The sequence below is a fragment of the Salvelinus sp. IW2-2015 genome, linkage group LG33, assembly GCF_002910315.2.
Source record: "Salvelinus sp. IW2-2015 linkage group LG33, ASM291031v2, whole genome shotgun sequence".
Classification (NCBI taxonomy): Eukaryota; Metazoa; Chordata; class Actinopteri; order Salmoniformes; family Salmonidae; genus Salvelinus; species Salvelinus sp. IW2-2015.
Window position 1 is genome coordinate 9564372 of NC_036872.1, and position 14630 is coordinate 9579001.

The 14630-nt window shown below is 44.1% G+C and overlaps 1 protein-coding gene across 13 annotated transcripts in view; it reads left to right on the forward strand.

Moving 5' to 3' along the window:
• Positions 1 to 14630, forward strand: part of LOC111957921 (transient receptor potential cation channel subfamily M member 6) — a 91598-nt gene that overhangs the window by 60329 nt on the left and 16639 nt on the right. For 10 of the 13 annotated variants that reach the window (XM_070436944.1, XM_070436942.1, XM_070436937.1 and 7 more), the window contains 6 exons: positions 832 to 932; positions 1132 to 1234; positions 1649 to 1695; positions 3954 to 4009; positions 4433 to 4458; positions 4665 to 4685. In XM_070436944.1, coding sequence (XP_070293045.1) covers positions 832 to 932; positions 1132 to 1234; positions 1649 to 1695; positions 3954 to 4009; positions 4433 to 4458; positions 4665 to 4685 — 354 coding nt within the window. Of the gene's footprint in view, positions 1 to 831; positions 933 to 1131; positions 1235 to 1648; positions 1696 to 3953; positions 4010 to 4432; positions 4459 to 4664; positions 4686 to 5311; positions 5444 to 14630 lie in introns of those variants that run through there. The other 3 variants (XR_011474688.1, XR_011474689.1, XM_070436946.1) reach the window with 2 other exon arrangements.

Consider the following 14630-nt stretch of genomic DNA (forward strand, 5'->3'; position numbering starts at 1 on the left):
ATTAAAAATCCTACAATGTGATTTTCTGGATTTTTTCCCTCATTTTGTCTGTCATAGTTAAAGTGTACCTATGATGAAAATTACAGGCCTCTCTCATCTTTTTAAGTGGGAGAACTTGCACAATTGGTGGCTGACTAAATACTTTTTTGCCCCAATGTAGGTAGGGATAAAGTGACTAGGCAATGGGATAGATAATAAACAGTAACAGCAGTGTGCAGTATTTGATGAGGCAAAGTAGTTTGTGCAAAAAGGGTCAATGTAGCTATTAGTTAACTATTTAACTAACTATTTAGCTGTAGGCCGTCATTATAAATAAGAATGTGTTATTAACTGGCTTGCCTATTTAAATAAAGGTTAAATAAAACAATTCTAAAATTAAAAGCAGTTTTATAGCTTAGGTATAGGAGCTGTTCAGTGGTACCGCTTACCGTGAGGTAGCAGAGAGAAAAGTCTATGACTTGGGTGGCTGGAGTCTTTGACAATTTTTAGGGCCCTAGGTCCTTCCTCTGACACCGCCTGTTATAGAGGTCCTGGATGGCAGGGAGCTCGGCCCCAGTGATGTCCTGGGCCGTCCGCACTACCCTCTGTAGCGCCTTGCGGTCGGATGCCAAGCAGTTGCCATACGAAGCGGTGATATAGCCAGTCAAGATGTTCTCAACGGTGCAGATGTGAATGCTATGGGACGATAGTTATTTAGACAGGTTACCTTGACGTTACCTTGGCCACATACCCATGTACGAGTGCAATACCCATAAGGTAAAGATTCCATGACACTAATCCATTTCTCAATGTATCTCTAGTGATTCTACCTGTCCTGGTTGTGTTATGCAGAGTGGTCCAAGTCGTCTGACCTGGCGATGACCTCAGGGAGCAGAGAGAGGTGTCAGGCCAGGAAGACAGTCAAGATTTTGGAGGGGAGTTCTTCAGATGCTGTAAGACAGACAGACAGACGTCTGAACACTGAATCTGTTCAATCATATATCCAAACTGCATCAGCCATTTACTACTAGGTCCTGCACAGTGCCAGTCTAACGGATCCATAGCTATTTATATCAGTACATGTAAAGCTGTGTATAGGCCATGTATATCGATTGATTTGAGATGACCCTTCATTGACCTCTTTTCTCTCAGGTGAAACAGGTGGACTCTTACCTCTCTGACGTGTGCAGGAAGAGGAGGCGCAGGGGAGGAGAGCCTGTATGCTGGTCTGCATCTGCTAGCCTCAACAAGTTCAGTATGTGTCAATGTGCAGTTCCCATAGAGACAGAAACAGGGCACACCTCCTTTCTTTGCCATAGATCATTTCTGTGACAGCATGCTAAAGCTGCTCTCCATCTCTATGACAGTGCTCTACCCAAAATGTCTGAATGTACCCTAACCTAAAGCTATGGATATATCCTACACTCTTATAAAAAAGGGTTACAAAAGGATTCTTCGGCTGTCCCCATAGGAGAACCCTTTCTGGTTGCAGGTAGAAGGCTTTTCTGTTTCCATGTCGAACCCTCTGTGTAAAGAACCCTTTTAGGTTCTAGATAGCACCTTTTTTCTGATAGTGTTGATGAACTGCACCTAATTGACTTCATATCAGCTTTTGACGAATCACCATTATCGTTTCACCAAACACCCTCTCATGTCAATATTGTTACAGATTTTGAACCCCTGGATTCTTTGCAGAAAGAACATTTTTCACATCAGGTAAGATTTTATGTTGTGTATAAGTAGATATATTTCCTGTATTATAAACATGTTAAAGGTCCAATGCAGTCGTTTTTATCTCAATATCAATTAATTTCTGGGTAACAATGAAGTACCTTAACTGTGATTGTTTTCAGTTAAAATGGTAAAAAAAATAAAAGCTTCTTAGCAATAGGCAATTTCTTAAGCAAGAATTTTTCTACGACAGAAAATGTGCTGTTATTGGCAGAGCAGTTTGGAATTCTTTCGTATTTGTCTATTAACTAATTTACTGTATAGTGGTGTCATCTTGGAAGGCCAAAACTCCATCCCACCTAAACAGGCTGAAATGTCAGTCTTTTCAAACAGCTCTTACACTAAAAGGTCATTATCATAATTTTCACAATTTCATAGTATTATTCCAACCTCGTAGTGTGAAAATATATACAAAAAACAGGGAAATCACGTTTTTGACTGCACTGGGCCCTTAAGTAATAAAAACGTGGAGATGTATACTGTATAGCGATATCTCTATATAGGTTGAAGACTGTTTAAAAATGTTCAGCTAAGATTATGACTGCGTTCCAAGCTGACTACATTGCAGTTGCCTGCCAGATCTCACAGCATCTGGATAGTTGTTTAATTATCAGCTAACCATATCATATTTTTTTGCCTTAAATTTCTATTTTCCCCACCACTGATCTACAGTTTACTCCACATTTAAGTCAAAGAAAAATGATGTCATCAGAAATGAATGCAACATTTTTAACCTTCTTGATTGCAAAGGTATTCACACCCCTTGCTGTGACACATCTAAATACATTCAGGAGCAAATATTTTCATAAAGAATCACAATTTCTTGATTGGGGTCCATCTGTTTGCAAAAGTAGTGGCTCTCTTAATTTGAGAGCAACTTCCTCTGCCTATCAAGTATCAAGGTAAGACCCAAGTGCAGACGGTGTGAAGTAACAATGTTTATTGTAACAACAAGGCAAACGACAGGTCATGGCAGGTAAGAGTCGATAATCCAGAGTAGAAGCAAAAGTGCAGGACGGAAGGCAGGCTCAGGGTCAGGGAGAGGCAGAGTTCAGTAATCCAGAGGTGGAGCAAAGGTACAAGACGGCAGGCAGGTTCAGGCAGAGTGGTCAGGCGGGCTGGTACAGGGTCCGAGCAGGCAAGAGTCAAAAAACAGGAGGATGAGAAAAAGAGAGGCTGGGAAAAGACAGGAGCTGACAGGACAAACGCTGGTAAGCTTGACAAAAAAGACGAACTGGTCCAGACTGACAGAAAACACAGGTATAAATACCCAGGGGATAAGTGGGGAAGATGGGTGACACCTGGAGGGGGGTGGAGACAAGCACAAGGACAGGTGTAACAGATCAGGGCGTGACACTGCCTCTATAACGTCAGAGGATAGTGTATAGAGAATATTGCTGTACATCAATCATTTCCAACCAAACTGAATGAGCTTGAGCAATTTTGACAAGAACAATGGATATTATGTTGGCCTAAAAGAATATTATTCAAAATGATTCACAGCTGTCACGCCCTGACCATAGTTTGCTTTGTATGTTTCTATGTTTTGTTTGGTCAGGGTGTGATCTGAGTGGGCATTCTATGTTGTATGTCTAGTTTGTCTGTTTCTGTGTTTGGCCTGATATGGTTCTCAATCAGAGGCAGGTGTTAGTCGTTGTCTCTGATTGGGAACCATATTTAGGTAGCCTGTTTTGTCATTGTGGGTTGTGGGTGATTGTCTATGTGTAGTGTTTTGTGTTCAGCACTATTTTCTATATAGCGTCACGTTCGTTTTGTTGTTTTTGTAAAGTTTGTTTAAGTGTTCTTCGTTATAATGAATAGAAGATGTATTCATATCACGCTGCGCCTTGGTCCTCCTCTCTTCCACATTACGACGAACGTGACAACAGCTGCAATTGCTGCCAACGATTCTTCCAGCAAGTATTAACTCTGGGGTGTGAAGACCTTTGCAATCAAGATATCAGTTAGTTATTATTGTTAGTCATTTTTTAAATGTTTTATACATTTTCTTTCACTTTGAAAATGTAGAGTAAGTTGTGTAGATCGGAAGGAAAAAAATCTAATTTAATAGTTTTAAATAAATATTTAAGGCAGCAGTATGTGCACACTGTGCAAGGGGTGTGTAGACTTTCACTAGGCACTGTAGCAATCTGATGCCCGACTGTGCAGTCGATGACATAGCAATCAACTATTGGTTGATGCAATGCAACAACTGTTATGGATGCTCTGCTCTTGTCCTGTAGGACTCCAGTCAGTCCGTGTGGACCAGCTGGGCCTGCTCTGTCAGCCGCAGGTCCTCGTAAGTCTGCATGGGGCGGAACGAGCTTATGAGATCACATGTACTGTACATGTACCCTTTTTACACTATCTCTGTTCGGCTTAGTAGTGTAAAAAGCCCAAATGGAGTCCAACCTGGGTTCAAAAATTTTATTGAACTTTCAAATACTTTCAGTGTTTGATTGAGCCTACCTGGAGTGACAGATGGGCGGGGTTTACTGTGTTTGTACTATCCCATTGGTTCCATTGCGCCAGGCAAGATCAATCAACCACAGCTAGTGATTGGCTAGCAGTTAGCGAGCAGCTAGTATTTGAAAGAAAACACATTTGATCTTAGGTCTGCATGGAGTAGTGGTGGAATTGTGGAGAAAGTAGTCATTGTGGAAGTACTGAAGTTGTGTATAGTAGGATAGTTTTATCAGTTCTGTATGTTCTTCTGTTTTAGAGTGCAGGGTGGGATCGCACCTGAAGGTAGGTAACCTGACTCATGTCTAGATAAATTGCTTGTATGTAAAAAAATTATATATTCGTTTTCCCTCTCATTCTTTTTCTCATCTTTCCCCTCTGCTAGAATATTCACCTTCCAAATCAAAGTCGTAATTGTTAACTGTAATTGTTCATTTTGTTCTGTTCTTTGTTACCTCTGTGTTTGTCTGTTACATTTCAATCGATGGAAGACCTGGACCCACACTACTCAGGTACTCCCCAACAATCACATAAATCATATTTAAAAATATAGCTGCAAGCAGCAATGAACGGTGTTCACAGGTTTACAGATAGGACACAAGATCAGTTGGATAACAAAGTAAGCAGTTTATCATGTATGAACTATCTTCCTTTATGTGCAAACAGTGAAAGCATTACCATGTTTATCTCTCAATACCACAAGGATGACACTAGCAGGACCAGATTACAGAACGGGCACAAAGGGCACGTGCCCTGTGGTCCCCGACCTCCGGGGGCCCCCAACCAAATGTATTTATTCATTTTTTGGGTTGCGACCTCCGGGGGCCCCCCGACCTCCAGGGGGCCCCCCAGATAGCATATGATAGCAAAATGTGTTGAATTGCAGGAAATTAGCTTTAAAAATGTTAAAAATATTCCACTATATATGTCCATTAATATGTTATTAATATATCATGTGTCATAAAAATAGATAATTTCTTCACTACACGCAAATACCAGCGTTACTGCATCTCATTTCCTTGTTGTAAGCAAAACACAATATCTAGAATTCATAGCGATTTCAGGACATTGTACCGCCCCGTTGAAGGTGGATCCAGTTTATGTTGAGAAATAGCTAAATGTCTGTGTTTGTAACCAGCACTTTCGGCCAGATGGGGTTGCCAGGTCGTCAAGTGTTGAAAAGTGAAGCTATTCCATCGATTTTTCCCATCAAAAAAAGAAGGCATCCGATCAGCCAGCATCAGCGCAGCAGAAAAGAAGTCAAGCTGAGGTAACGTAGCTAACATTACCTAGCTAATTAGCTAGCGAACTACATTTGTTTATCTAAACCAAAATCTAGCTAGCTAACTAGATTTAATAATATGCTTGCTAGACATTCCAAAGCAAATCAATATAATTAGCCAGCTGCTATCTGGCGACGTGATTTGTATCTTTGCAAGCTAATGTTAGCTTCGTTAGGTTACGTCAGTTACAGCCTACCGGACCGTATCTAACCGTTAGCTAGCTAGCTAACTACCGGAGAGGCTGACCACGTTTTTTTAATGAGCTAACATGACCACGTATTTAGAGTCCGATCCCATCAACATCAAGCTCAGCACTATGGCTCCATGATGAGCAGATACAGTGCATTCAGAAAGTAGTCAGACCCCTTGACTTTTCTCATATTTTGTTACAGTATAGCCTTATTCTAAAATGCATTAAATTAATTGTTTTCCTAATCAATCTACACACAATACCCCATAATGACAAAGCAAAACAATTTTTTTTGAAAACGTTGCAAATGTATTAAAACAAAAAAACAGAAATACCTTATTTACATAAGTATTCAGACCCTTTGTTATGAGACTTGAAATTGAGCTCAGGTGCATCCTGTTTCCATTGATCATCCTTGAGATGTTTCTACAACTTGATTGCAGTCCACCTGTGGTAAATGCAGGGTTGGTCCTACAAAGCCAGAACCCCCTGATGGGAGAGCATAATATACAAAGAAAATCTCAAAGCTGCTAATGAGAACCTTGACGACCTTGTACCTAGCCGGTGTGGATTCTGGTGGGGTACCCCCACCCAGGTAGTGGTAGTGCTGACAACACTGGCTGCAGTAACCTATGGGGAGGGGGTCACACTTGGACAATCAGAGAGAGGTTATATTATTGTGATAATATATGTGCCCTGGTGGCACACATTTTGTGCCCTGGTGGCACAAAATAATCAAAGGTCTGACTGCACAGAGGTGCTTGGGAAAATGGTCACAACGGGGGACCAATGTGTGTGTTTCAGGGGAAGGGGGTGTATCTGATCTCCATCACCTAGGACTTGACATTGGTTAATCAAATCTCCCCATTTTTTCAAATGTTCTCAATCTTGCATGCTTTCTCAAACAGCTGTAACTGTATATGCATTCGTAAATCAAGTCCTTTCTTGAGTTGAGCTCTGGGATGTAACAACTGTTAAGCATATGCGCTTATGGTTGATTGTGGGGGAAAGGGGTTGAGTATGTAAGTGTGTGTGTGTGTATCCCACATCTGTTGCTAGGGGGTAAGAATGTTAGGGACAATATCTGGCCAAAATCTAAACTGCACCTGGCCTTTGTCTTGCATTTCAAAGATGATGGTACAAAAAAAATATTATTATATATTTTTTTGTATTATCTTTTACCAGATCTAATGTGTTATATTCTCTTACAATCCTTTAACGTTTCCACAAACTTCAAAGTGTTTCCTTCCAAATGGTACCAAGAATATGCATATCCTTGCTTCAGGACCTGAGCTACAGGCAGTTAGATTTGGGTATGTCATTTTAGGTGAAAATTGGAAAAGAAAGGGGCCAATCCTTAAGAGGTTTTAAGTCTGGGAAAACTCCAGGGCTGGATGGCATACCAGTTGAGGTATACCAAACTTTTTTTGATATACTCAGATGACTGTTATTAGCATGTTTTAACCACTCTTATGTAAATGGTGGATTATCGGACACTCAACAAGAAGGTCTGAATTCATTATTACTGAAACAGGATACAAGTGGTACATATATTTAGATCCAGTACATTTAAAAAAAAATTGGAGGCCCCTTACAATGTTGTGATGCAAAAATTCTAGCAAAATATATAGTACATAACATCTGGTGCCGACAGAGATGGCCGCCTCGCTTCGCGTTCTCAGGAAACTATGCAGTATTTAGTTTTTTTATGTATTATTTCTTACATTGTTACCCCAGGAAATCTTAAGTTTTATTACATACAGCCGGGAGGAACTATTGGATATAAGAGCAACGTCAACTTACCAACATTACGACCAGGAATACGACTTTCCCGAAGAGGATCCTCTGTTTGGTCCACCACCCAGGACAATGGATCGGATCCCAGCCGGCGACCCAAAACAACGGCGCCGTAGGAGGGGCAGAAGAAGCGGTTTTCTGGTCAGGCTCCGTAGACGGGCACATCGCGCACCGCTCCCAAGTTTACTACTCGCCAACGTCCAGTTTCTTGACAACAAGGTAGACGAAATCCGAGCAAGGGTTGCCTTCCAGAGAGACGTTAGAGATTGTAACGTTCTTTGTTTCACGGAAACGTGGCTCACTTGAGACACGCTATCGGAGTCGGTACAGCCACCTGGTTTCTTCACGCATCGCGCCGACAGAAACAAACATCTCTCTGGTAAGAAGAAGGGCGGGGGGGTATGCCTTATGATTAACGAGACGTGGTGTGRTCATAACAACATACAGGAACTCAAGTCCTTTTGCTCACCTGACCTAGAATTCCTTACAATCAAATGTCGACCGCATTATCTACCAAGAGAATTCTCTTCGATTATAATCACAGCCGTATATATCCGCCCCAAGCAGACACATCGATGGCCCTGAATGAACTTCATTGGACTCTATGTAAACTGGAAATCACATATCCTGAGGCTGCATTCATTGTAGCTGGGGATTTTAACAAGGCTAATCTGAAAACAAGACTCCCCAAAAAATTTCAGCATATCGAATGCACTACCCGGGCGGGAAAAATCCTGGACCATTGTTACTCTAACTTCCGCGACGCATACAAATCCCTGCCCGCCCTCCTTTCGGAAAATCTGACCGCGGCTCCATTTTGTTGCTCCCAGCCTATAGACAGAAACTAAAACAGGAAACGCCCATGCTCAGGTCTGTTCAACGCTGGTCTGACCAATCTGATTCCACGCTTCAAGATTGCTTCGATCACGTGGACTGGGATATGTTCCGCATAGCGTCGGACAATAACATTGATGAATACGCTGATTCGGTGAGCGAGTTTATTAGCAAGTTCATCGGTGATGTTGTACCCACAGCAACTATTAAAACCTTCCCCAACCAGAAACCGTGGATTGATGGCAGCATTCGTGCAAAACTGAAAGCGCGAACCACTGCTTTTAATCACGGCAAGGCAACCGGAAACATGACCGAATACAAACAGTGTAGCTATTCCCTCCAAGGCAATCAAACAAGCTAAGCGTCAGTATAGAGACAAAGTAGTGTCGCAATTCAACGGCTCAGACACGAGAGGTATGTGGCAGGGTCTACAGTCAATCACGGACTACAAAAAGAAAACCAGCCCCGTCGCGGACCATGATGTCCTGGTCCCAGACAAACTAAACAACTTCTTTGCTCGCTTTGAGGACAATACAGTGCCAACGACACGGCCCGCTACCAAAACCTGCGGGCTCTCCTTCACCGCAGCCAATGTGAGTAAAGCATTTAAACGTGTCAACCCTTGCAAGGCTGCCGGCCCAGACGGCATCCCTAGCCGCATCCTCAGAGCAAGCGCAGACCAGCTGGCTGGTGTGTTTACGGACATATTCAATCAATCCTTATCCCAGTCTGCTGTTCCCCCATGCTTCAAGAGGGCCACCATTGTTCCAGTTCCTAAGAAAGCTAAGGTAACTGAACTAAATGACTACCACCCGTAGCACTCACCTCCGTCATCATGAAGTGCTTTGAGAGACTAGTCAAGGATCATATCACCTCCACCCTACCTGACACCCTAGACCAACTCCAATTTGCTTACCGCCCCAATAGGTCCACAGACGACGCAATCGCAATCACACTGCACACTGCACACTGTCCTAACCCATCTGGACAAGAGGAATACCTATGTAAGAATGCTGTTCATAAACTACAGCTCAGCATTTAACACCATAGTACCCTCCAAACTAGTCATTAACCTCGAGACCCTGGGTCTCGACCCCGCCCTGTGCAACTGGGTCCTGGACTTCCTGACGGGCCGCCCCCAGGTGGTGAGGGTAGGAAACAACATCTCCACCCCGCTGATCCTCAACACTGGGGCCCCACAAGGGTGCATTCTCAGCCCTCTCCTGTACTCCCTGTTCACCCATGACTGCGTGGCCATGCACGCCTCCAACTCAATCATCAAGTTTGCAGACGACACTACAGTGGTAGGCTTGATTACAAACAACGACGAGACGACCTACAGGGAGGAGGGGAGGGCCCTCTGAGTGTGGTGTCAGGAAAATAACCTCTCACTCAACGTCAACAAAACAAAACAAAGGAGATGATCGTGGACTTCAGGAAACAGTAGAGGGAGCACCCCGCTATCCACATCGACTGGACAGTAGTGGAGAAGGTGGAACGTTTTAAGTTCCTCGGCGTACACATCACGGACAAACTGAAATGGTCCACCCACACAGACAGTGTGGTGAAGAAGGCGCAACAGCTCAATAATCTGAGTACAGCGTTCAGCCACCAAAGCAAGCCATACAGTTACCCGCCAATTTGTGGAGTCAACAAAAGTCAGAAATAGCATTATAAATCTTCACTTACCTTTGCTGATCTTCGTCGGAATGCTCTCCCACGAACAAAACGGAGGTAATGGAACTCTTTTGACTGGGAGCACTTCCACAAGGAATGTTTGTTTTGTTCGATTATGTCCAAATACCTCCGTTTTGTTCGCACGTTTAGTTCACTATTACAAAGGCACAATGCGCGAGCGCAAAATCCAGACAAAGTCAAAAGAGTTCCATTACAGTTTGTAGAAACATGTCAAACGATGTTTACAATCAATCCTTAGGGTCTTTTTATAATAAATCTTCAATAATATTCCAACCGGACAATAGCGTATTCATTACAGAGGAAAAAGAAGGAACGGCGCGCCCGCGTGACCGCGCATTAAACAACTCATTGGCCTCAGCCTAGTCCACTTGTTGAAACAGCTCTTATTCGACCCCCTTCCACAATAGAAGCCTCAAACAACTTTCTAAAGACTGTTGACATCTGCTGGAAGCCTTGGGAAGTGTAATCTGGCCCCATAGACACAGCATATTGGATAGGCAATCACTTAAATGAAACTACAAACCTCAGATTTCCCACTTCCTGGTTGGATTTGTCTCAGGTTTTTGCCTGCCATATGAGTTCTGTTATACTCACAGAGATTATTTTAACAGTTTTGGAAACTTTAGAGTTTTCTATCCAACTCTACTACCTATATGCATATCATAGCTTCTGGGCCTGGGTAACAAGCAGTTTACTCTGGGCACCTTATTCATTCAAGCTACTCAATACTTCCCCCCCTTTCCCAAAGAAGTTAACGAGAGAATCACTGACATGATGTCAGCTGGTCCTTTGTGGCAGGGCTGAAATGCAGTGGAAATGTTTTTGGGGGATTTAGTTCATTTGCATGGCAAAGAGGGACTTTGCATTTAATTGCAAGTCATCTGATCATTCTTCATAACATTCTGGAGTATATGCAAATTGCCATCATACAAACTGAGGCAGCAGACTTTGTGAAGATTAATATTTGTGTCATTCTCAAAACATTTGGCCACGACTGTACACTACCATTCAAAAGTGTGGGATCACTTAGAAATGTCCTTGTTTTTGAAAGAAAAGCTATTTTTTTTGTCCATTAAAATAACATCAAATTGTTCAGAAATACAGTGTAGACATTGTTAATGTTGTAAATGACAATTGTAGTTGGAAATGGCAGATTTTTTATGGAATATCTACATAGAGGCCCATTATCAGCAACCATCACTCCTGTGTTCCAATGGCATGTTGTGTTAGCTAATCCAAGTTTATCATTTTAAAAGGCTAATTGATCATTAGAAAACCCTTTTGCAATTTTGTTAGCACAACTGAAAACTGTTGTTCTGATTAAAGAAGCAATAAAACTGGCCTTCTTTGGACTAGTTGAGAATCTGGAGCATCAGCATTTGTGGGTTCGATAACAGGCTCAAAATGGCCAGAAACAAAGTACTTTCTTCTGAAACTTGTCAGTCTATTCTTGTTCTGAGAAATGAATACTATACCATGCGAGAAATTGCCAAGAGACTGAAGATCTCGTACAACGCTGTGTACTACTCCCTTCACAGAACAGCGCAAACTGGCTCTAACCAGAATAGAAAGAGGAGTGGGAGACCCCGGTGCACAACTGAGCAAGAGGACAAGTACATTAGTGTTAGTTTGAGAAACAGACTCCTCACAGTCCTCAACTGGCAGCTTCATTAAATAGTACCCGCAAAACACCAGTCTCAACGTCAACAGTGAAGAGGCGACTCCGGGAGGCTGGCCTTCTAGGCAGAGTTCCTCTGTTCAGTATCTGTGTTTTTTTGCCCATCTTAATATTTTCTTTTTATTGACCAGTCGGAGATATGGCTTTTTCTTTGCGACAAAATATTAAAGAAAAAATTGAAGAGTGGGAGAAACTCCCCAGATACAGGTGTGCCAAACTTGTAGCGCTATACCGAAGAAGACTCAAGGCTGTAATCGCTACCAAAGATGCTTCAACAAAGTACTGAGTAAAGGGTCTGAATACTTATGTAAATGTTATATTTAATTTTTTCCCCAAACAATTAAAAAAACCTGTTTTTGGTTTCTCATTATGGGGTATTGTGTGTGGATTGATGAGGGGAAAAAACTATTTAATTAATTTAGAATAAGGCTGTAACGTAACAAAATGTGAAAAAAGTCAATGGGTCTGAATACTTCCCGAACACACTATAAATATACTGAGGCATAAACATGGTCCATGTGTTATGCTGGTGAATGAGGACCCAAAAGCGACGTAATAGAAACAGAGTCTTTATTCCAGTATCAAACAAACAATGATTCTCCTGGATATATCAAAGGTAAATCCAAAACAGGAAACTGAAATCCTCTCGTCAGTAGAGAGGAACGACTGGAGACGCGACCACAGACTGCAGGTCGCTTCAGGAAGGCACAGGCCGTAGCTGACATAGACACCTGCTCACACGCAGCATCTGAAGAAGGCAAAAAACACGACAGGGCGGAACAAGGACACAGGACAGCAAACATCAAACAGAATCCGACAAGGACAGAAGCGGAAAACAGAGGGAGAAATAGGGACTCTAATCAGAGGGCAAAATAGGGGACAGGTGTGAAAGAGTAAATGAGGTCGTTAGGAGAATGAGAAACAGCTGGGAGCAGGAACGGAACGATAGAGAGAGAGAGCGAGAGAGGGAAAGAGGAAGGGGGAGAGAGAGGGAAAGAACCTAATAAGACCAGCAGAGGGAAGCACAGGGACAAGACATGATGATCAAAGACAAACATGACAGTACCCCCCACTCACCGAGCGCCTCCTGGCGCACTCGGAGGAACCCTGGCGGCAACGAAGGAAATCATCAATCAACGAACGGTCCAGCACGTCCCGAGATGGAACCCAACTCCTCTCCTCAGGACCGTAACCCTCCCAATCCACTAAGTACTGGTGACCACGTCCCCGAGAACGCATGTCCATGATCTTCCGTACCTTGTAAATAGTGCGCCCTCGACAAGACGGGGGGGGGGAGGGAAGACGAACGGGGGCGCGAAGAAAAGGCTTGACACAGGAGACATGGAAGACAGGGTGGACGCGACGAAGATGTCGCGGAAGAACAGTCGCACAGCACAGGATTGACGACCTGAGAGACACGGAACGGACCAATGAACCGCGGAGTCAACTTGCGAGAAGCTGTCGTAAGGGAAGTTACGAGTGGAAAGCCACACTCTCTGACCGCGACAATACCTAGGACTCTTAATCCTACGTTTATTGGCGGCTCTCACAGTCTGCGCCCTGTAACGGCAAAGTGCAGACCTGACCCTCCTCCAGGTGCGCTCACAACGTTGGACAAAAGCCTGAGCGGAGGGAACGCTGGACTCGGCGAGCTGGGACGAGAACAGAGGAGGCTGGTACCAAGACTACTCTGAAACGGAGATAGCCCGGTAGCAGACGAAGGAAGCGAGTTGTGAGCGTACTCAGCCCAGGGGAGCTGTTCTGCCCAAGACGCAGGGTTTCGAAACGAAAGGCTGCGTAATATGCGACCAATCGACTGATTGGCCCTTTCTGCTTGACCGTTAGACTGGGATGAAACCGGAAGAGAGACTGACGGAAGCACCAATCAAACGACAGAACTCCCTCCAAAACTGTGACGTGAATTGCGGACCTCTGTCTGAAACGGCGTCTAACGGGAGGCCATGAATTCTGAACACATTCTCAATGATGATTTGTGCCGTCTCCTTAGCGGAAGGAAGCTTACGAGGGGAATGAAATGGGCCGCCTTAGAGAACCTATCGATACCGTAAGAATCACAGTCTTCCCCGCAGACGAAGGCAGACGGTAATAAAGTCTAAGGCGATGTGAGACCATGGTCGAGAAGGAATGGGAAGCGGTCTGAGACGACCGCAGGAGGAGAGTTACCTGACTTAGTCTGCGCGCAGTCCGAACAAGCAGCCACGAAACGGCGCGTGTCCGCCCTGAGTAGGCCACCAAAACCGCTGGCGAATAGAAGCAAGCGTACCCGAACGCCGGGTGGCCAGCTAACTTGGCAGAGGAGCCCACTGAAGAACAGCCAGACGAGTAGAGACAGGAACGAAGAAAGGTACTAGACAAGCGCGCGGCGACGCAGTGTGAGTGAGTGCTTGCTTTACCTGTCTCTCAATTCCCCAGACAGTCAACCGACAACACGCCCTTCAGGGAGAATCCCCTCGGGGTCGGTAGAAACCACAGAAGAACTAAAGAGACGGGATAAGGCATCAGGCTTGGTGTTCTTATTTCCAGGGCGATGAGAAATCACGAACTCGAAACGAGCGAAAAACAACGCCCAACGAGCTTGACGTGCATTAAGTCGTTTGCAGAACGGATGTACTCAAGGCTCTATGGTCAGTCCAAACGACAAAAGGGACGGTCGCCCCTCCAACACTGTCGCCATTCGCCTATGGCTAAGCGGATGGCGAGCAGTTCGCGGTTACCCACATCATAGTTGCGCTCGATGGCGACAGCGATGAGAAAAGTAAGCGCAAGGATGAACCTTATCGTCAGAATGGAAGCGCTGAGACAGAATGGCTCCCACGCCCACCTCTGAAGCGTCAACCTCGACAATGAATTGTTTAGTGACGTCAGGAGTAACAAGGATAGGGCGGATGTAAAACGCTTCTTGAGGAGATCAAAAGCTCCTGGGCGGAACCGGACACTTAAAGCAAGTCTGACATGA